This window comes from Somniosus microcephalus, chromosome 12, assembly GCF_052327205.1.
Source record: "Somniosus microcephalus isolate GS21.2 chromosome 12, FLI_Smic_1.0, whole genome shotgun sequence".
Lineage (NCBI taxonomy): Eukaryota > Metazoa > Chordata > Chondrichthyes > Squaliformes > Somniosidae > Somniosus > Somniosus microcephalus.
In genome coordinates this window covers 190,621,191-190,644,988 of record NC_140998.1, presented here as the reverse complement: position 1 = coordinate 190,644,988, position 23,798 = coordinate 190,621,191, and the positions used below count along the sequence as shown (strand labels likewise).

Here is a 23,798-nt window from a genome sequence, read left to right as displayed (position 1 = left end):
ACATGGACAATCTGGGTCTATGGGAATGAGACAAGTTCAGCCTTTCTTTATTGATGAACTGAAACAGAATATAAGGAAAGAAACATGTACCGCCTCTTAAAGAACAGACATTGTATTCAACCGATGTAAATTTAATCATACTTTACAACTTCAAATAAATACACATCTATATTTTGTTAAAAAACACAGTTCCCTCTACTCAAGGAGCAGAAAACACAAGGCCCCAATATCTCCGTGTGCCCCGTGGGAATGCGGGTTCACATGGGGAGCCCGTGGGCCAATGAGACCATTCATTTACTGCCGGTTAAACAGGGGATAAAAAGGGGGAGTCGGCTCTACAGCCTCACTTATCTGGGAGCTTTGCTTGTTAGAATGGAGGGGCTGCGGGTTCTGGGCTTGTTCTTTCTCACAATCTGTTCATCTCAGCCGCCCTCTCTCCTTCTCCCCGCCGATCAATGTTGGCTGTCTCCCAAATTCCGCCAAGACTGCGGGTTTGGGGGAATTGAAGGCAGTGAGTGTGTGCGGAGAGGCTGCTGCTTTGATGCCGGGAGCCGGGATGTGCCGTCGTGTTTCTATTCACTCCACAATCTGCCAGGTGGGTGTATTCTCGGCTCGCCTATATTCTGGGCCAGGGCTTCCCAGGACCAGCCGCAATCCAACTGCACTGGGGATTCCCTGGACAGTATCCTCTCTCTCCTCCTGTCCTGAAACATCAGCTGGAGTCTCCAACCTCTCCAGTCCGGGAGCTGGCGGGTTTAGGAACCGTGTTCAGTTCTACAGTTTGAAAGTCTGATCATTGAGATCCTGACCCAGGATCTCTCCTTCCTTCTCTATGCGACTTGGGACTTCTGATGGTTGAATTGCGCCCCAGGATAGGAGGGCAGAGTGAAGATCAGTCCCTGGCTGGCACTGACCGGACAGGCTGTGGATTTGATGCCGGTCTTGTGTAACCAGTCCAGTAGGGATGGAGTTGGTGAACCGTCTCCATTAGATGGAGAATTGGGGTGTGGACGGGGACAGAAGGAAACTAGAAGCTGGTGCTGCGCTGGGCGGAGTTTCTCCCCCTCCCGGTAACGGTTCCCTTGCCATTCCCCGTGCAGCAACTAACCGCCTTTCATTGACTCTCTCTTGCAGTGTGCACCAAGGATGGGCGGGTCCTGATCGCCATCTCCAAGGATTTGACGCTGCCTCCTGTAGACCTGACAACGGTCCATCTGAAGGATGGACACGGAGCGGAGTGCAGTCCGACCGTGGCCTCTGCAGACACTGTGCTCTTTCAGTTCGCAGTCACTGAGTGTGGCACTACTCAGCGGGTAGGTATTGTGGGCTGGGAGCCCCATCAATGGCTGTCAGTCGGGTGGGAAAGAGGGGGTCTAAAGGGCAATGGGGGCCCTTAAAGACACTACATGTGATAAGGCAATGGCAGACTTGCTCAATTTCTCTGTAATGATGGTCTTCTGTCTCTTGTAGCTGGACGGGGTGAACGCCGTCTATGAAACGGATGTGTTGGGTCAGTTTGAGATCTTGGATGGAGCTTTGGGATCGGTGACCCGGGACAGCCCCTTCAGGTGAGACTGGGAGCACATGGAGCGGGTAGAGAAGGTGAGGAGCTGAATTCTCCAGCCGTGTCCGTTCTCTTGCAGGCTCCATGTCCAGTGCAGTTACAAGGGGAGCCAGGAGTCTGAATTGCAGGTGAAGCCCAGAGTTTACAGCCTTTCTCCGCCACTGCCTGCCACTGAGGCCGGGATCCTGGTTCTGGAGCTGAGAATAGCGAGAGGTAGCGAGTGCTGCTGATGGTTAGTGTCCAACTTCAGGCGCTCTCTCTCCAAATAGTGGCCGTCCTTCATCGTCTTCTCTTTCCAGATGGTGGCTACCGGAGCTGGTACGTGGCCAGTGACTACCCGATCCTGAGTGTGCTCCGGGACCCCGTGTTTGTGGAGGTTCGAGTCCTGAACCGGAACGATCCGTCCCTTGTGCTGGTGCTCAATGACTGCTGGGCGACCCCCACCCCCGAGCCGCATTCGGGGCTCCGATGGGACCTCCTGGTGGGCAGGTAAGGCAGCGAGTGAGGGACCTTGGGGCAGGCTGGTGATCGGGGAGGGGGGCGACATGGACTGGGTGAAGGAACGGCCAATAATCAAACCAATCTGAGCTCCAGGTTGACGATTGATGACTTGAATGGACTGGTTTCTTTCCCTAGTCTAATCTCGGGACTTTGCTTTGATGTGCCGCTGTAACTCTGTAGTTGGGAGTTCCAGGTGCCCTCTCCATATAACCCGCTCTTTCTCTGTTCCAGGTGCCCCTTTACTGGAGACAATTACAAAACCCGCCTCCTCCCGGTAGACGCCGCTTCCCATTCGCCGTTCCCAACTCACCAGAATCGGTTTGTAGTCAGCACTTTCGCTTTCTGGGACCGAGTTTCGGGCCGGGCTCTGAGCGGGGAGGTGAGTTTCCTTCAGTCTTGCTCTCTTGGTTGAACTTGTTCCCTGGGTCTTGCTCACAGTGAGGAGGCCCCTGTTGACCCTTTGACTGTAGAAGCATGAATCTCCTGACTGGGAGCTGTGGCACTGACCACACCGCACCGTCTCTTTCCAGGTTCACTTCCACTGCAGTGCTGAAGTTTGCTTCCCTTCCACCCGAGAGAACTGCACGGCTCCCTGCAGCCCCAGTAAGTAGCTGGGATCTGACTAGAAACTGAACCCTGATGGGGAAGGGTGGGTGTGGGGCATCTGGACACTGGGCCCAACAGTGGGCACAGGAGCAGTGTCCTCAATCTGCCCGCTCAACTCTATCCCAGTTAGTCTACAGCAGGATGGCAATCTGGCTCAGCGGCTCTGAGCACATCTTGCACTGGTTCTGAATGGAATCCACCTCTGGCCTTAAACATTGATCTAGCATCCTGCTGTCACCGGGAGTTCCAGGGTGGAACCGAACCGATATCTGGGGGAGACTTGGGCAATGTGTGTATGTCCAGTGTAACCGCTGGTCAAACTAGTGCTTTAAACGGGTCACTTTCCCTCCCCCGCCCCCAGGAGACCAGACTGGCCATTGGACCCGTCAACGACTGCAAACTTTGCTGGGTTGAAGCGGGTCTTTCTGAGAATAGGGAGTGAATCTTAGTCTGACAGTGAGGGAACCGTATTTAACTAGTACAATCTCACTCCGGTACTCACTGCCCGAGGGTTTTTGCATTGGGCCATCGGATTGACCATCTGATTTGGGGCTTCAGACAGCTGCACATTGAATCGCCCACCTTGAAGTCTTGTCTCTGCCTCTTGTCTCCCCCAGAGAGGCGAAGAAGCGCCGATGACCGGGCTGGGTCCTTGGTGACTGCTGATGGAGCCATCATTTTCCTGGAAGATGAGGAGAGATTGGCTGCTGGGATCCACCAGGAAGAGAAAGGTAAAGGAGGCCCCTGCTACACTCTAGTGATGGAGTAACTAGTGCCCATCTAACCCTCCCTTCTCCCCACAGATGCTGCTGCCGATTCCCCCTCCCGTGTTCTTCCTGGAGTCGCGGTTGGGGTAGCTCTGCTCTCCGTGGCCCTGTTGGTCGGGACTGTTGCCATGTGGAAAATGGACCATCGCCGCAGGGTGGGCTCCGAGTGCAGCTCCGTGGAACTGTAGATGTGTCTGTTGGATAATAAACCCCTGTTATACATGAAACCTGATCTCGTTATATTCAAAGTTCTGGCTGGATTTTACTGTCCTTGTGTTAATTGGTAGCCTGTTTTGGGAATCTATTGGGCCGCTTCTCTCAGCTGCCTTAACAATTGTGCCTCCCAAAAAGAAATCAGCCAAATTTGAGTTCCAGAGCAGTTTTCTATTCGTTCCTGGGATGTGGGTGTCACTGCAAGGGCAGCGTTTATTGCCCTTGTGGTGGTGGTGGTGAGGTGCCTTCTTGAACTGCTACAGTCTGTGGTGAAGATACACTCCCAGTGCTGTTAGGGAGGGAGTTTCAGGATTTTGACCCAGTGATGAAGGAATAGCGATACTGTATTACCAAGTCAGGATGTTGTGATTTGTAGGTGGTGGTGTTCCCATGCACTTGCTGCCCTTGTCATTCTAGGTGGAAGAGGTCACCGGTTTGGGAGGTGCTGCTGGAGCAGCCTTGGCGAGTTGCTGCAGTGCATCTTGTAGATGGTCCACAGTGCACCGGTGGGGCAGTGATTGTGTAAGATGGTGGATGGGGTGCCAATCAAGTGGGCTGCTTTGTCCTGGATGGAGTAGCGCTTCAAGTGGTGTTGGATCTGTACTCATCCAGGCAAGTGGAGAGTATTCCATCACACTTAGTCTTGAAGTCCAGATGCTTGGAGATTACTGGATCTGTGACTGGAGCCTGGCAGAGATACAGGTCTCCAGGCTCCCATTGTTTCACTGGTCAGGGGTGATGTGGGTACATGTGACTGGCATTCTCTACAGATAAACTACAATAAATGGTTGGGTTGGGCCTCACTAAAGCGGCAGTGGAAACATTGGGCTAGAAATTCAGTTGTTAGCGCCGGAGAAGTGGGGCGCAAAGCAGCTAGCACCCAGGCATGGCGCGATCTGCGCCTCTCGTGAACTTCAGTCAAGATTTAGCAGCAGCGCAAAACTGCAGTGCCCACTCAGAAGCGCGCACAGATCCTGCAGTCATTTCATGGTGCAACGCCCTTGGTGTTCCCTGATCTGGAACTTCAGTGGCACCCCCTCTGAGCGACTGGTAGGGGGAACGGTTCCCAGTTGCTGCGGGGGGTGCTATTTAAAGGGGACTCCTCCTGCATTATAAGTGGCAGCCATTTTGTGCCAATCCTTCTGGGAGAGACAAGGGGAGAGCTTTCTGCTTTGACTCAGTGCTCGCACAGGTACTTCTGGCTTTAGGCCAGAGCTTTGTACTTGGATTTAACTTTCAGTGCCACAGCCTAGAGTCACCACATCTAATAGGGGCTGCAATGGGTGGAAACGTTGGCTTTCTGCATTGCATTCAAACGACTTGGATGCCGTGAGTGCCAATCGTGGCCAGACAGCAGGGCCAACAGGTGTTGGCACAGGAGGCCTTACCCACCCAGGCTATACCGCCAGCAGTTCTCATATCTGAACATGTCTGAGGAGTAGTGTTTGGAGGCTGTGATGCAGAAGGGAGGTGGTCACTGAGATCTGCCACCTGCTTCGCAGAGATCTGCAGCCACAGATGAGGAGCAGGATGTCTGTCGGTGGCAGTGAAGGTGATGGTGGCTCAACTTCTATGCCACTGGCTCCTTCCAATCTGCTATTGGGGACATTGCCAATATCTCCCAGTTCGCGGTACATTGCTGCATCCAGCAGGTGACCAATGCCCTTGTTAGAAGACCGAGGTTCTGCTGAGTGAGTTTGAGCAGCTAGGGGTCAAATTAAAAAGCAGAACCACAAGGGTAATAATCTCTGGATTACTACCTGAGCCACGTGCAAATTTGGCTAGGGTAAATAAAATTAGTTAAATATGTGGCTCAAAGCCTGGTGTGGGAGAAATGGGTTTTGCTTCCTTGGACACTGGCATCAGTACTGGGACAAGAGAGAGCTGTTCTGTTGGGATGCACTTCACTTGGCCAGTGCTGGGACGAGTGCTGGCGAATCGAATAACTAGGGCTGTAGAGAGGGCTTTAAACTAATTAGTGGGGGGGGGGGGAGGTTTTAAGAGCTAAAAATGACAGCAGAGAAGGCAATAGAGTAAGGTAGCAGTGGGGGAATTAAAAACCAGAGCGTGTCAGGAAGGGACAGAATGTATAATAAAGGTAAAGTAGTAAAAGCAGGAATAAATTGCCAAAACATATTTGAAAGTTCTTTATCTGAATGCACGCAGCATTCGTAACAAAATTGACGAGTTGATGGTACAAATAACTACACATGGGTATGATCTGGTGGCCATTACAGAAACATGGCTGCAAGATAATCATGACTGGGAACTAAACATACAAGGGTATTTAACTATTAGGAAGGACAGACCGGAAGGAAAGGGAGGTGGGGTTGCTATGTTAATCAAGGATGGAATCACTGCAATAGTCAGAAATGATATTGGGTCAAAGGATCAGGGTAGTGAAATAGTTTGGGTGGAGATGAGGAATAAGAAGGGGGGGGGGAAGAAGTCACTAGTGGGCGTAGTCTATAGGCCTCCTAACAGTTGTAACACTCTGGGTCGGATTATAAATCCGGAAATAGTTGGGGCTTGTAATAAGGGAACAGGTTTAATCATGGGGGATTTTAACTTTCATATTGACTGGACTAATCAAATTGGGCATGGCAGCCTTGAGGAAGAGTTCATAGAGTGTATTAGGGATGGGTTCCTTGAGCGGTATGTAACTGAACCAACCAGGGGGCAGGCAATCTTAGATCTGGTCCTGTGTAATGAGACCGGATTAATAAAAAATGTCCTAGTAAAGGATCCCCTTGGAATGCGTGACCATAATATGGTTGAATTCCAAATTCTGTTTGAGGGTGAGTTGGATCTCAAACCAGCATACTGAGCTTAAATAAAGGAGACTATGAAGGTATGAGTAGAATTGACTAAAGTGGACTGGGAAAACAGGGAAAACAGATTAAAGTGTAAGACGGTACAAGAGCAGTGGTCTGCATTCAAGGAGATATTTCACATCTTTCAAGATAAATATATTCCACTGAGGAAAAAGGGAGTAAAAGAAAAGACAGCCATCTGTGGCTTGGTAAAGTAATAAAGGATAGTATCCAACTGAAAACAAGGGCATATAAAGTAGCCAAATCTAGTGGGAGGATAAAAGATTGGGAAGCATTTAAAAGCCAGCAAACAATAACTAAAAGATTAATTAAGAAAGGGAAGATAGATTATGAAAGTAAACTAGCAAAAAATATAAAAACATAGGCGGAGCAGCGAGACGAGTCAACCAAACAGGCTCCACAGACAGTATTCAAGGAGGAGGTTGGTGATCAGCTGGTTGGTTGGTTTCCTTCTCTTCTTTCATACCTTTAAGTTGGTAAGTCCTATTGAATAGTGGTGTGATATTATCATCTATATCCGGGCAGGGTCTTCATAACTAATAATAAGAAATTTAATTAATTATATAGAATGGAGCAGGTGATGTGTTACTGTTGCGAGATGTGGGAGCCGGTGAACCCCATTGAGGCTAACGGTGATTACATCTGCGACAAGTGTTTGCTGCTAGAGGAACTCAAGTTCCATGTTATGGAGCTTGAGACCGAGCTTCGGACACTGCGACACATCAGGGAGGGGGAGAAGTTCCTGGACTCTCTGTTTCAGGAGATGGTCACACCTATGAAGTTAATTACTGCAGATGTAGTCCGTGGTCAGGGACAGGACGGTGTGACTACGAGTGAGGAAGGTACAGGGATCCAGGATGTAGTGTTGAAGGAGACGCAGCCCTTGTTCTTGTCCAGCAGGATCGAGGTTCTTACTCCCTGTGAGGGCGGGAGCGGGGACTGCAGGGAGGATGAGCAACCTGGCCACAGCACCGTGGTACAGGGGGCCATTCAAGTGGAGGGAGTAAAAAGAAATGTTGTAGTGGTAGGGGATAGTATCATTAGGGGGATAGATAGGGTTTTCTGCAGTCAAGAGCGGGAGTCCCGAAGGCTGTGTTGCCTGCCTGGTGCCAGGGTTAAGGACATCTCTTCTGGGCTGGAAAGAAACTTGCAGTGGGAGGGGGAGGATCCAGTTGTCGTGGTCCATGTTGGTACAAACGACGTAGATAGGACAAGGAAGACGGTTCTGTTAAAGGAGTATGAGCAGCTAGGGGTCAAATTAAAAAACAGAACCTCAAGGGTAATAATCTCTGGGTTATTACCTGAGCCACGAGCGAATTTGGCTAGGATAAATAAAATTAGAGTTAAATGCGTGGCTCAAAGACTGGTGTGGGAGAAATGGGTTTTGCTTCTTGGGACACTGGCACCAGTACTGGGACAGGAGGGAGCTGTTCTGTTGGGACGGACTCCACTTGGCCAGTGCTGGGACTAGAGTCCTGGCGAATCATATAACTAGGGCTGTAGAGAGGGCTTTAAACTAATTAGTGGGGGGGAGGTTTCTAGAGAGCAAATAATAGAAATGACAACAGAGAAGGTCATAGACTTAGGTAGCAGTGGGGGAATTAAAAAACAGAATGTGTCAGGAAGGGACAGAAGGTATGGAGTAAAAAGTAAAGTACTAAAAAGGGAAAAAACAGGAACTAAGTGTTACAAAACATATTTGAAAGTTCTTTATCTGAATGCACGTAGCATTCGTAACAAAATGAATGAGTTAACGGCACAAATAATGACATATGGGTATGATCTTGTGGCCATTACAGAAACATGGCTGCAGGGTGACCATGACTGGGAATTAAACATACCAGGTTATTTAACAATCAGGAAGGACAGGCAGGAAGGGAGAGGAGGTGGGGTGGCTATGTTAATAAAGGAAGGAATCACTATAATACAGAAAAATGATATTGGGTCAAAGGAGCAGGATAGTGAAACAGTTTGGGTGGAGGTAAGGAATAATAAGGGGAAAAAAACACTAGTGGGTGTAGTCTATAGGCCTCCGAACAGTTGCAACTCTGTTGGACAGAGTATTAATCAGGAAATAGTTGAGGCTTGTAATAAGGGAACAGCTATAATTATGGGGGATTTTAATTATCATATTAACTGGACAAATCAAATTGGGCAGAGCAGCCTTGAGGAAGAGTTCATTGCGTGTATTTGGGATGGGTTTCTTGAGCAGTATGTAACTGAACCGACCAGGGGGCAAGCAACCTTAGATTTGGTCCTGTGTAATGAGACAGGATTAATTAAAAATGTCCTAGTAAAGGATCCCCTTGGAATGAGTGACCATAACATGGTTGAGTTCCATATTCAATTAGAGGGTGAGAAGGTTGGATCTCAAACAAGCGTGCTGAGCTTGAATAAAGGAGACTATGAAGGTATGAGAGCGGAATTAATTAGTGGACTGGGAAAATAGATTAAAGGGTAAGACGGTACATGACCAGTGGTGTACATTTAAGGAGTTATTTTACAACTTCCAAAAAAAATATATTCCACTGAGGAAAAAAGGGTGTAAAAGAAAAGATAGCCATCCGTGGCTAAGTAAAGTAATTAAGGATAGTATCCGACTAAAAACAAGGGCATATAAGGTAGCCAAATCTAGTGGGAGGATGGAAGATTGGGAAGTCTTTAAAAGACAGCAAAAAATAACAAAGATTGATTAAGAAAGGGAAGATAGATTATGAAAGTAAATTAGCAAAAAATATAAAAACAGACAGTAAAAGTTTCTATAGTTATATAAAAAGAAAAAGGGTGGCTAAAGTAAATGTTGGTCCCTTAGAGGATGAGACCGGGAAATTAATGGTGGGAAACATGGAGATGGCAAAAACACTGAACAATTATTTTGTATCAGTCTTTACAGTAGAGGACACTAAGAATATCCCAACACTGGACAAACAGGGGGCTCTAGGGGGGGAGGAACTAAATACGATTAAAATCACTAAGGAAGTGGTACTTGGTAAAATAATGGGACTCCAGGCGGATAAATCCCCTGGACCTGATGGCTTGCATCCCAGGGTCTTGAGGGAAGTAGCGGTAGGGATTGTGGATGCATTGGTAATAATTTTCCAAAACTCACTGGACTCAGCAAAGGTCCCGGCAGATTGGAAAACTGCTAATGTAACACCCTTATTTAAAAAGGGTAGTAGGCAGAAGGCTGGAAACTATAGACCTGTTAGCCTAACATCTGTGGTTGGTAAAATGTTAGAGTCCATTATTAAGGAGACAGTAACGGGACATTTGGATAAGCATAATTTAATAGGGCAAACTCAGCATGGTTTCATGAAGGGGAAGTCATGTTTAACAAATTTGCTTGAGTTTTTTGAGGAAGTAACATACAGGGTGGATAAAGGGGAACCAGTGGACGTAGTGTATTTAGACTTCCAAAAGGCATTTGACAAGGTGCCACACAAGATTATTGCTCAAGATAAAAAATCACGGGATTGGGGGTAATATTCTGGTGTGGGCGGAGGATTGGCTCTCTAACAGAAAGCAGAGAGTTGGGATAAATGGTTCGTTCTCAGATTGGCAACCAGTAACTAGTGGTGTTCCGCAGGGGTCAGTGCTGGGTCCCCAACTCTTTACAATCTATATTAATGATTTGGAGGAGGGGACCGAGTGTAACATATCAAAGTTTGCAGATGATACAAAGATGGGAGGGAAAGTAGTGAGTGAGGAGGACATAAAAAACCTGCAAAGGGACATAGACAGGCTAAGTAAGTGGGCAGAGATTTGGCAGATGGAATACAATACTGGAAAGTGTGAGGTTATGCACTTTGGCAGGAAAAATCATAGAGCAAGTTATTATCTTAATGGCAAGAAACTGGAAAGTACTGTAGTACAAAGGGATCTGGGGGTCCTGGTGCACGAAACTCAAAAAGTTAGTATGCAGGTGCAGCAAGTGATTAAGAAGGCCAATGGAATGTTGGCTTTTATTGCTAGGGGGTTGGAATATAAAAACAGGGAGGTATTGCTGCAGTTGTACAAGGTATTGGTGAGGCCGCACCTGGAATACTGCATACAGTTTTGGTGTCCATACTTAAGAAAAGACATACTTGCTCTCGAGTCAGTACAAAGAAGGTTCACTCGGTTAATCCCGGGGATGAGGGGGTGGTCATATGAGGAGAGGTTGAGTAGATTGGGACTCTACTCATTGGAGTTCAGAAGAATGAGAGGCGATCTTATTGAAACATATAAGATTGTGAAGGGGCTTGATCGGGTGGATGCGGTGAGGATGTTCCCAATGATGGGGGAAACTAGAACTAGGGGGCATAATCTTAAAATAAGGGGCTGCTCATTCAAAACTGAGATGAGGAGAAACTTCTTCACTCAGAGGGTGGTAGGTTTGTGGACTTTGCTGCCCCAGAAAGCTGTGGAAGCTACATCATTAAATAAATTTAAAACAGAAATAGATAGTTTCTTAGAAGTAAAGGGTTACGGGGAGCGGGCAGGAAATTGGACATGAGTCTGGTTTCGGAATGGTCATGGCCCTGTGGGTAGTGGAGCGGGCCCAGGGGCCGTGTAGCCTTGTTCTGCTCCTACTGTGTTCTAATTCTGTTAGATTTCAGGAGATGGTTTTATTCCTGTTCCTGGCTGGGGTGGAGATCGCCTTTACAGAAGGTAAGTACTGCAGAAAATATAGGGACAGAGTGATCTCCTGGAAGAATTTCGATCGCCTAGATGGGTCGGAGAGGAATTTCCCAGATTTTTTTCTCCCAAATTGGCCATTGGGTCTTTATCTGGTTTTTCGCCTCTCCCGGGAGATCACATGGGTTCGGGTGGATGCAGAGTGATAGAAGATTTGAGGTTAGGATCAGATCAGCCATGATCTTATTGAATGGTGGAGCAGGCTCGAGGGGCCGATTGGCCTACTCCTGCTCCTATTTCTTATGTTCTTATAGCAAGAGATTCTACGGCTATATTTAGAAAAAGGAAAAGGGTGGCTAAAGTGAACGTTGGTCCCTTAGAGGATGGGACCGGGACACTACTGGTGGGGAACATGGAGATGGCAAAGATGCTGAACAAATATTTTGTATCAGTCTTTATGGTAGAGGGCACTAAATATCCCAACACTGGACAAACAGGGGGCAATGAGGGGGGAGAGAGGAGCTAAAGACGATTAAAATCACTAAGGAGATGATCTCAGTAAAATAATGGGACTTAAGGCGGATAAATCCCCCGGACCTGATGGCTTACATCCTAGGGTTTTGAGAGAAGTGGCGGTAGGGATTGTGGATGCATTGGTGATTATTTTCCAGAACTCCCTGGACTCGGGAAAGGTCCTGGCAGATTGGAAAACTGCTAATGTAACACCCTTATTTAAGAAAGGAAGTAGACCAAAAAGCTGGAAACTATAGACCAGTTAGCCTAACATCTGTGGTTGGCAAAATGTTGGAGTCCATTATTAAGGAAACAGTAACAGAGCATTTGGATAAACATAATTTAATAGGACAGAGTCAGCATGGTTTTATGAAGGGGAAGTTGATGTGCCTTCAATAACCACAAAACTAGAAATTTTAGACTTTAACAAGTTGGCTATTAATCACTAAGATCAGAGCTAACATCTCAACACACTGACTGGCTCGCAGGAATGAGTCATACAGATCCTGGGGTCTTTATGTAAGAGAAGTCAGGGGCGGAGCCAAGACCTGGAACATTCCAGGTTAGTCAGGAAAGAGGAAGTGAAACTATACACTGTGTGGGGGAGGGTAATATACATGAGTGCAAAAACGAATACAGGCAAGCCAAACACATTTCATTACATTCACCCCTTCTTTAGATTTAGCCCATTGGGGTGATGTTTCTTCAAAGTTGGTATAAGTGAGTCTGTCAGGAGGTTTTGCGGTTCTCGGTGATTGGCGCAAAGCCGGTTGGGGTGCCTCTAGGGGAGTGGATTCTGGTTCCTCCGCTGTCCGGGCCTCCGCAGTGTCTTCCAGGTTATCTGCAGTGTCCTCCAGGTTAAAGTTGGGTATTGATACCTCTGGGCGTCCTGTCTCTTTTTGGTGTAGGTCTTCCTCGGGTAGTCTCTCATCGTTCTCTCCGCTCCCCGAGGGAGCGAGGTCTTTTATGGAAACAGTGTCCTCTCACCCGTCAGAGTATTCGATATAGGCGTACTGAGGGTTTGCATGGAGGAGCTGTACCTTTTCCACAAGGGGGTCCGTTTTATGGCCTCTCGCGTGCTTCCGCAATAGTACTGTCCCCGGAGACATCAGCCACGCGGGTAGAGATATGCCCGAGGTAGATTTCCGGGGGAAAACGAACATCTTTTCGTGAGGGGTAGCGTTAGTGGCTGTACATAACAGAGACCTTATGGAGTGGAGCACGTCTGGGAGGACTTCCTGCCAGCGGGAGGTCGGAAGGCCTTTTGACTTTAAGGCTAACGTGACAGCCTTCCAAACAGTAGCATTCTCCCTTTCCACTTGCCCATTACCCCGGGGGTTGTAGCTAGTGGTTCTGCTAGTGGCTATCCCCTTTGAGAGCAAGAACTGGCGCAGTTTGTCACTCATAAATGACGTCCCCCTATCGCTGTGTATGTAGTTCGGCATGCCAAACATGCAGAATAGATTACAGAGACACTTGATGACCGTGGCACTGGTCATGTCTGGGCAGGGAATGGCGAAGGGGAAGCGGGAATATTCATCGATGATATTGAGGAAGTATACGTTACGGTCGGCAGAGGGAAGGGGTCCCTTGAAGTCCAGACTTAGGCGCTCGAATGGCCGTGTGGCTTTGATAAGGTGTGCACGGTCAGGCCTGTAGAAACGAGGCTTGCATTCCGCACAGATGTGGCAGGCTCTGGTCATTGCCCTGACCACCTCGATGGAGTGGGGTAGATTGCGGGACTTTATAAAATGGTATAGTCGGGTGACCCCCTGGGTGACAGAGGTCGTTGTGGAGACCCTGTAATTTGTCCGTATGAATGCTGGCACACATTCCCCGTGATAGGGCGTCTGGGGGTTCATTAAGGGCTCCCGGCCTGTACATAATATCATAGTCGAACGTGGATAGTTCGATCCTCCACCTGAGTATTTTGTCATTCTTGATTTTTGCCCCTTTTGTTTGTTATTAAACATGAAAGCCACCGACCGCTGGTCGGTGAGCAGGGTGAAACGTTTGCCGGCTAGGTAGTGTCTCCAGTGCCGCACTGCCTGCACTATAGCCTGTGCCTCCTTCTCGACAGAAGAGTGCCTGATTTCAGGTCCCTGAAGGGTTCGGGAGAAGGCGGCCACAGGTCTCCCAGCCTGATTGAGGGTCGCAGCTAAAGCAAAGCCTGACGCATCGCTTTCGACTTGAAAGGGAATGCTTTCGTCCACTGCACACTGTGCAGCCCTTTCAATGTCCTGTTTGATACTGGTGAAAGCCTCCCGAGCTTCAGCTGATAGTGGGAAGGACGTCGATTTAATGAGGGGTCGGGCCTTATCAGAGTAATTGGGCACCCATTGGGCATAATACGAAAAAAATCCCAGGCACCTTTTTAAAGCTTTGGGATTGTGTGGCAGGGGCAGTTCTTTTTAGGGGGTGTAATCGGTCAGGGTCCGGTCCAATTACACCATCTTCCACCACACAGCCGAGGATACAGAGACAGGTTGTGTTGAAGACACATTTGTCTTCGTTGTAGGTTAGATTCAGCTTTAGGGCAGTTTTTAAAAATCTCGCAAGATTTAGATCGTGGTCTTGCTGGTTGTGCCCGCAGATAGAGATATTCTCCAGATAGGGGTAGGTAGCTTGTAGTTTATTCTCGTCAACCATGCGGTCCATCTCACGTTGGAAGACCGAGACCCCATTTGTTACCCCGAAGGGCACTCTGAGAAAATGGTAGAGGCATCCGTTCGCCTCGAAGGCGGTGTATGGGCGGTCCTCCGTTCTAATGGGGAGCTGGTGATACGCGGATTTGAGGTCGATAGTCGAGAAGACTCGGTATTGCGCGATCTGGTTGACCATTTCTGATATGCGGGGTAAAGGGTAGGCATCGAGCTGGGTATAAATATTAACAGTCTGGCTGTAGTCAATTACCATCTGTTTCTTTTCGCTATTTTTAACTATGACTACTTGGGCACGCCACGGACTGGTACTGCATTCAATAATGCCTTCCCGCAGGAGTCTGTCCACTTCCGCCTTGATAAAGTGTCTGTCTTCCAGACTGTACCGTCTACTTTTGGTCGCTATGGGCCTACAGTTCGGAGCGAGATTAGCGAATAAAGAGGGCGGGCTGATTTTTAAGGTTGATAGGCCACAGACTGTGAGTGGCGGCTGGGACCCGCCATATGCTAGCGTGACACTTTCGTGGTGGCACTGGAAGTCCAGGCCCAAGATTACATTAACACAGAGTTCTGGCATCACGAGGAGTTTAAAATCCTTGTAGTCCGTGCCTTTTACAGTCAGTGTTACCACACAGTAGCCCAAAATGTCCGAAATGTGGGGCTTAGCAGCCATAGCAATTCTGCTCCCTGTAGGGGTTACCATTAATGAGTGCTGCCGTACCAGGCTAGGGTGGATAAAACTCTCGGTACTCCCACAGTCAATTAAACATTTCGTTAAATTCCCGTTTACCTGTATGTCCATCATGGATTTTGTCAACGGGTGTGGAATCGCGGACCAATTCGTCAGAGTACACGTTGGCCATCATGGCCTTGCAGTTACAGTCCCGGACCAAGTCCTTTAGGCCCTGTAAGAAATCGTCCATTGATTCCTCAGGTCGCTGCTTGCGTGTAGCCAGCAGATGTCTGGCGTACACTTCGTTTACTGGCCTCTGGTATTGGGCCTTCAGGATAGTGATGGCCTCCATGTAAGAGGTGGCGTCCCGGATGGACGAATAAATCCGATGATTAACGTGAGTAGTCAGTAGACTCAGTTTATCTACCTTGCTAGCGGATGAGGCCCTCGCGAAGAGTTTGAAGCATTTGAGCCAGTGTCCAAATTGATTTGATGCTTCAGCAGAATATGGATCCAAGTCCAGACGCTCTGGTTTTAGGAGTCGATCCATCCTAGTATTCTTCAGTGATTAAAATTGATGTGCCTTCAATAACCACAAAACTAGAAGTTTTAGACTTTAACAAGTTGGCTTTTAATCACTAAGATCAGAGCTAACATCTCAACACACTGACTGGCTCGCAGGAATGAGTCATACAGATCCTGGGATCTTTATGTAAGAGAAGTCAGGGGCGGAGCCAAGAGCCAAGACCTGGAACATTACAGGTTAGTCAGGAAAGAGGAAGTGAAACTATACACCGTGTGGGGGAGGGTAATATACATGAGTGCAAAACGAATACAGGCAAGCCAAACACATTTCATTACAGAAGTCATGTTTGACAAATTTGCTCGTGTTCTTTGAGGATGTAACATACAGGTTGGATAAAGGGGAACCAGTGGATGTAGTCCATTTGGACTTCCAAAAGGCATTTGACAAGGTTCCACACTAGATTACTGATCAAGATAAGAAATCATGGGATTGGGGGTAATATACTGGCATAGGTGGAAGATTGGCTATCTAACAGAAAACAAAGAGTTGGGATAAATGGTTCATTCTCGGGCTGGCAATCGGTAACTAGTGGTGTTCCGCAGGGGTCAGTGCTGGGACCCCAACTCTTTACAATCTATATTAACGATTTGGAGGAAGGGACCGAGTGCAACATATCCAAGTTTGCCGACGGTACAAAGATGTGAGGGAAAGCAATGAGTGAGGAGGACATAAAAAACCTGCAAAAGGACATAGACAGGCTAAGTGAGTGGGCAGAGATTTGGCAGATGCAATATAATGTTGGAAAGTGTGAGGTTATGCACTTTGGCAGAAAAAATCAAAGAGCAAGTTATTATCTAAATGGAGAGAAACTGCAAAGTGCTACAGTACAAAGGGATCTGGGGGTCCTGGTGCATGAAACACAAAGTTAGTATGCAGGTGATCAAGAAGGCCAATGGAATCTTGGCTTTTATTGCAAGGGGGATGGAGTATAAAAACAGGGAAGTCTTGCTGCAGTTATACAGGGTATTGTTGAGGCCACACCTGGAATACTGCGTGCAGTTTTGGTTTCCATATTTAAGAAAAGATATACTTGCTCTCGAGGCGGTTCAGAGAAGGTTCATTCGGTTGATTCCGGAGATGAGGGGGTTGACGTATGAGGAAAGGTTGAGTAGGTTGGGACTCTACTCATTGGAGTTCAGAAGAATGAGAGGCGATCTTATCGAAACATATAAGATTGTGAGGGGGCTTGATCGGGTGGATGCGGTGAGGATGTTTCCACTGATGGGTGAGACTAGAACTAGGGGGATAATCTAAGAATAAGGGGCTGCGCTTTCAAAACTGAGATCAGGAGAAACTTCTTCACTCAGGGTAGGAAATCTATGGAATTTGCTACCCCAGAGAGCTGTGGAAGCTGCAACATTAAATAAATTAAAAATGGAGATAGACAATTTCCTAGCAGATAAGGGAATTAGGGGTTACGGGGAGAGGCCAGGGAAGTGGACGTGAATCTAGATTCGGATCAGCCATGATCCTATTGAATGGCGGAGCAGGCCTGAAGGGCCGTATGCCCTACTCCTGCTCCTACTTCTTATGTCCTTCCCCATGACCCTGGCCAAGCAGCAAGAGCGTGCAATGAGATTTGGGAGAATAGCGGGATTCCCCGTGGTGCAGGGCGCCATTGACTGCACGCATGTGGCTTGACGGGCACCTTTACAGCATGCTGAGGATTACTGCAACCACAAGGGCTACCATTCACTCAACGTCCAGTTGGTGTGTGACCACAGGCAGCTCATACTAGCTGTTAATGCCTGCTTTCCAGGCAGAAGCCACGATGCCTTCATCCTGCGCCAGACTTCTGTGGCATACATTTTCGAAGCCCAGGCTCACCCATGAGGATGGCTTCTCGTGGACAAGGGCTATCCTTTGTGCACCTGCCTGATGACCCCGCTCCCTGCGCCTAGCACCCCTGCTGAAGAGCGATACAATGACAGCCATCAAGCTACCAGGAACATCATTGAGCACACAATTGCTATGCTCAAGTAACGGTTCCACTGTCTAGACTGTTCCTGCCATGGAAGGAGTGCAGCAAAGATTCATCAGGATGATACCTGGGGTGGCAGGAATGACTTATGAGGAGAGATTGTGTCGATTGGGCTTATACTCATTGGAGTTTAGAAGATTGAGAGGGGATCTCATTGAAACCTATAAATTCTGTCAGGCCTGGATAGAGTAGATGCAGGAAGGATGTTCCCGATGGCCGTGGAGTCCAGAACCAGGGGTCATAGTCTAAGGATAAGGGGTAAGTCATTTAGGACTGAAATGAGGAGGAATTTCTTCACCCAGAGAGTGGTGAACCTGTGGAATTCTCTGCCACAGAGGGTGGTGGAGGCCAGTTCATTAAATATATTCAAGAAGTAGTTGGATATATTCAGGCTAAAGGGATATGGGGAGAAGGCCGGGACAGGGTACTGAATTTGGATGATCAGCCATGATCTCATTGAATGGTGGAGCAGGCTCAAAGGGCCGAATGGCCTGCTCCTATCTTCTATGTGCCACAGGAGCCCTACCATACTCGCCTGAGTGAGTCTCCCATTTCATTGTAGTGTGATGCATGCTGCACAACCTGGCTATCCTCAGGACTCAGCCACTGCCAGCAGACATTGGAGGACCACCAGAGGAGGAGAACCAAGATGGCAGGGAGGCACAAAGTGCAAGGACTGTCCGTCGGTGGCTTATTGCAACTCAGTTCTAGGCCCCCTTTCCGGGAATGGCTTGTGCCAATGAAAGAACATGAATGGAGCTGCTCCGCAAGCCCTCAGCCAGTTAAGGCAACAACTAGTTCAAAGTGCAAACATGGACAATGTGAATAAAGGGAATTTTTTATTGTGTAAACTCTGTGCCCTTCCCGCATGACAAACTAATTCAGATAAACCCCCCAAAAAACAGTCAGAGACATAACTGGCTCTCACAACCTTCAGAAAATCAAAAAAACAGTTAAACAAAAATGACCATGATCCTTGGCCTTCATATAAAAAACAAACACAACATTCCTGGCCCTCATATAAAAAACAAACCCAACAGTCTCAGCCTTCATATATAAAAAGAACATTCTCGGCCTTCATATGTAAACACAACATTTGGCCACACCTACTTTTTTCCCTGCGAGGGTGATCTGCCTCACTTCCGCGAGTGGCCCCTTCCCGCCCTGCAGCTCCTCCTCAATGGGACCCCAGTGGCTGCAGCAAGGCTGGGGGAAGGCTGCTGAGGGTCAGATGGTGAGACAGCAGATGCCCTTGGGGGACGGCCTGGACCAGCTCTGGGCTTGGAGGGCCTGGCTGCTGTCTGCTCCAACTCTGCTTGGGCGGCAGCAGTCTGTCCTACGGGTGATGGCAGCTGCAGTGGAGGAGGAATGCTGCCAACCTGACAGAGCACAGGCACTCCCTGGTCGGCTGATACACTGGCATTCGCACGGGCCAGCACTGCAGCATGCGCAGCAATCTGCTGAAGCACAGACTGCTGGGCTTCTGCGGCACGGCGAGACCCCGGCGATGCCTCGCCGATCCAGCGAGGGTGTCAGCAGTTAGTGCCCGTGTGGCCCTGATCTGTGTCTGCATCAGACCAGCCAGTGAATGCACGGCACGACTGAGCACTTGGCTGGAAGCCGCCTGTGATGCAGCAAAGTCCTGCTGACTCCTAGCCTGTGCTGCCGCGAAGTCCTGCAGACTCCTTGCCTGTGCTGCACTGAATTTCTGCAGACCCCTGGCCTGTGCTGCCCTGAATTCCTGCAGACTCCTGGCCTGTGCTGCCCCGAATTCCTGAACACTCCTTGCCAGTGACTCTATGGAGTCAGGCATCATTGCCACTGTAGCCATGAGCTCAGTGTGCCTGCGCTCAGCCTGGATGCCCATTTCACCAAGGAGCCGCAACTCCTCTGCGCTCACCGTAGCAGGACTGGAGGCCGCACTCACCCTCTGGGGAGAAGGCCGCCGAGCTTCCCCACCGCTCCCGCGTTGCTGCTGCCCGCTGGGCCCAGGAGCTTCACTCTCCTCAGACCCTTCCCCCCTGCTCCCCTCCAGGGAAGACGTGTCCCCATCATGGCCATGGGCTGCCTCGGCTGAGGGTGTCACTGATGGGCCAGCTTCCTCTTCCTCCTCCTTGAATTCAGAATCACTGACAGTGGCAGCTTGAGGGGCCGCCTCCTCACCTGGCGAATCAACATCTGAAAGCAGGGAGGCACAAGAGTTGCTTTAGAGTGAGGACAGGGCGGCAGCGAGGGAGGCATGAGTGCTGCTATGCACTGCATTGGTTCGATAGTGGCAAAGGATGCTGGTGTGAGGCACAAGTGGAAAGAGAGAGGTCAAAAAGGTGATGACCTTACCATTGCTGTCCAGAACAGGGTCAGCATCTCCACTGGCGACGGGGCCAATCAGCCGGCCTGCCATAATGCGCTCCACATGCTGCTCCAGGTCGCTGAGTTGTTTGAGGTCAGGATGGCCTCCCCCAGTCCGTAGCTGCTGCCTGGGATTGTGGGCCAGCTTGCCCTGCAAGAGAAAGGACGGCCTCTGAGTACAATGTCAAGCCCTGATCTTGCCTGCACTGCTTCCCATGGTGGAATAGCCCTGACAGTGTCAAGCCCTCATCTTGCCTGCACTTCCTCCCATGGTGGAATAGCCCTGACAGTGTCAAGCCCTGATCTTGCCTGCACTGCCTCCCATGGTGGAATAGCCCTGACAGTGTCAAGCCCTCATCTTGCCTGCACTGCCTCCCATGGTGGAATAGCCCTGACAGTGTGTAAAGTGCTGAATGTGCAAGTGGTTTTCATGAGAGTCCCATAGCTCTTGGATGAGGGCTGGGCATTGGGGTTTTCAGGTCCCTTTGGCCAGAAACTTAGGTGCACATGCCGGGATGAAGAGGATAGTGGAAAGGGTACTCACCCTGATAACCCGAGTGAGGTCGTTGAAATTTTTTCTGCATTGAACTGGAGTCCTGGCAACCATGCTGTTGGTGGTCACCCTGTTTGCCACCTTCCTCCAGGCTTTTCGGTACTTGCTGGGAAGCAGCCTCCTCCCACTGTCAGGGAAGAGGACAGGTCGCCTGCGCTCCACTGCGCCAACCGGTAGCCTCGGCACCCTCGCTGAAGCGCTCCGCTCGCTTCCTAGCCATCTCCATTGTCCTGGGCATTGAACTGTTGAACCAGCAATGGTCAGGCCTTGCTTCAGGGCTGCAGTGTGCAGGGCGTGGCAGCCAAACAAATCGACCCTCCCCCTTTAAGAGCTGACCGGCGCCAGCGTGTCTGCCTTCAATCAGCAACTTGCCGCACCTGCGCTGCGCCCGCCCTTGGTGTTAGCACCTCGGCTCGCCGGCTTAGCGCCTTATGATAGGCGTGCATCGCCTGCTTTAGCGCAGCAGCAACCTCTTGGGGCGATGCAACTCAATTTCGGCGAAGGTGGTGCTAAGTTGCGCCGGACGCTAAATTTAGCGAACGCCCGGCTGTAGCGCCCCAAACGTGGCGATACTGAATTTCTAGGCCATTGAATTTTCTTTCCTCCAATGCCCCCAGGGCTGCGAATGTTAGGACAATTGGAATGGCCAAGGTTGAGCTTCAGGTTTAACTCTGGTAACGAGGGATATAAATCGAATGGGCTCGGTTCAGTGTTCACTCGCTGATACAATTTGCTCTTTTGGTGCAAAACTGATGAAATATCTAACTTGAGAGGGATCCAGGAAGGGAATGCAAACTAATTTCTAATTGGTTCCTGATGGTGCACTGGAACACGGGCCGGAGAGACGATGGCAAATGACACTGATGGCCAGCATTCTCGGGTCAGTTTTTAAAAATGTGTTTGAGGTGTGGGTGTCACTGGCAAGGCTGGCATTTATTGCCCATCCCTAATTGCCCTTGAGGAGGTGGTGAGCTGCCGTCTTGAACCACTGCAGTCCGTGTGGTGAAAGTGCTCCCACAGTGCTATTAGGGAGTTCCAGGACTTTGATCCAGTGACGATGAAGGATCGACAATATATTTCCAAGTCAGGATAGTGTAACTTGGAGGGGAATTTGGAGGTGGTGGTGTTCCCATGCGCCTGCTGCCCTTGTCCTTCTAGGTGGAAGAGGTCGTGGGTTTGGGAGGTGCTGTCAAAGAAGCCTTGGCGAGTTGCTGCAGTGCATCTTGTAGATGGTACACACTGCAGCCACAGTACGCCACTTTCAGCCCAATAACCTCTCTACACTGTCCCATCAGTCTCTTCCAGGTCAAGTATGGCACAGGGCTTTGTAACTTGGACTTGCTGTCCATTTCATGTCCAGTGGATGGGAAATCTGATTTAATGCTCCCTCTTCAGCATCATCTACCCTCCTTTCCATTTCCCACACCAGCGTTCCTAGTGGTCTCCCTAAGGGAGGATTGTAGTGCCACCAGGTTTTTGCTGCACCCATTGGGACAGGCTCAAAATCCCTGATCTTTCTCATGGGACCTGTGTAAGTAGTGGAGAGAAGCTACACGCCCCTACACGTGGGCAAGGGGGAGCTCTTGTGAGAAGCGCAGAGAGAATGCTGTTAATGCACAGAATGTCTGTATGAAATTTAAAAGTTCAAGCTGAGAATTTGACCTTCAGTGTTTGCCCATGTGAAGGGGCTTCAGCCTCACTGCTGTATAATTCTGGAACCAATTCCCTCAGAGCTCTGGTGCTGAGTGTCCTGGGCCCCCAAGAGAAAGCTAGGTGCGCAAACTCATTGACCCCCGCCCTGCCCGCTGCTCCCTAACCACCCCCCCCACAAAGTCTGCTGACCATCCAAGTTACTGCTGGAACCCCCAGACTGGGGCTACCTGTGGCTGCAGGGTGAAGGACTGATGCTGGTCTCACTGACTGGCAAACAATAAGAGTCCTTGCAGGAAAGGGGCAGACTTGCATTTCTGTAGCACCTTTCACAATGTCATAGAGTCATAGAGTTTTACAGCACAGAAAGAGGCCCTTCGGTCCATCGTGTCTGCGCCGCCCATCCATCCCTGTCCAGTCTAATCCTATTTTCCAGCATTTGGTCCATAGCCTTGTATGCAATGGCATTTCAAGTGCTCATCCAAATGCTTCTTGAATGTTGTGAGGGTTCCTGCCTCCACCACCCTTTCAGGCATTGAGTTCCACATTCCAACCACCCTCTGGGTGAAAAAGTTCCTCCTCAAATGCCCTCTAAATCTCCTGCCCCTTACCCTGAATCTATGCCCCCTTGTTATTGACCCCCCCACTAAGGGGAAAAGTTCCTCTTTATCTACCCTATCTATGCCCCTCATTATTTTGTACACCTCAATCAGGTCCCCCCTCAGCCTTCTCTGCTCCAAGGAAAACAACTCCAGCCTGTCCAGCCTCTCTTCATAGCTGAGGCGTTCCATCCCAGGTAACATCCTGGTGAATCTTCTCTGCACCCTCTCCAAAGCAATCACATCCTTCCTATAGTGAGGCGACCAGAACTGCACACAGTACTCCAGCTGTGGCCTCACCAGCGTTTTGTACAGTTCCATCATAACCTCCCTGCTCTTATATTCTATGCCTCGGCTAATGAAGGCAAGTATCCCATATGCCTTTTTAACCACCTTATCTACCTGTTCCGCTGCCTTCAGGGATCTATGTACATGTACACCAAGGTCCCTCTGACCCTCTGTACTTCCTAGGGTCCTACCACTCATTGTGTATTCCCTTGCCTTATTTGTCCGTCCAAAATGCATCACCTCGCACTTTTCAGGGTTAAATTCCATTTGCCACTTTTCCGCCCATCTGACCAACCCGTTTATATCGTCCTGTAGCCGGAGGCTTTCCTCCTCGCAATTTACCACCCCACCAATTTTCGTGTCATCTGCGAACTTACTGATCATACCTTTTACATTTTCATCCAAATCATTTATGTAGATCACAAACAATAAGGGACCCAGCACCGATCCCTGAGGGACCCCACTGGACACAGGCTTCCAGTCACAAAAGCAACCTTCGACCATCACCCTCTGCCTCCTGCCACTCAGCCAGTTTAGGATCCAACGCGCCAAGGCACCCTGGATCCCATGGGCTCTTACCTTCTTGACCAGTCTCCTATGCGGGACTTTGTCAAAAGCTTTACTGAAGTCCATGTACACCACATCCACAGCATTTCCCTCATCCACCCCACTAGTCACCCCCTCGAAAAATTCGATCAGATTTGTTAGACATGATTTACCCTTGACAAAGCCATGCTGACTATCCCCGATTAATCCTTGCCTCTCCAAGTGGAGATTAATTTTGTCCCTCAGAATTTTTTCCAATAATTTCCCCACCACAGATGTTAGACTCACTGGCCTGTAA

At 49.2% G+C, this 23,798-nt stretch overlaps 1 protein-coding gene and 1 pseudogene across 1 annotated transcript; one reads left to right on the top strand and one right to left on the bottom strand.

The window, feature by feature from the left end:
• Positions 1 to 23,798, bottom strand: part of LOC147109795 (uncharacterized) — a 110,488-nt pseudogene that overhangs the window by 44,281 nt on the left and 42,409 nt on the right.
• Positions 369 to 2,477, top strand: LOC147109797 (zona pellucida sperm-binding protein 4-like). The gene is made up of 6 exons (XM_086004143.1): positions 369 to 595; positions 1,135 to 1,313; positions 1,471 to 1,568; positions 1,644 to 1,777; positions 1,864 to 2,053; positions 2,297 to 2,477. Exons 1-6 carry the CDS (start codon positions 373 to 375, stop codon positions 2,475 to 2,477), a joined length of 1,005 nt encoding a protein of 334 aa, XP_085860269.1. The 5' UTR covers positions 369 to 372.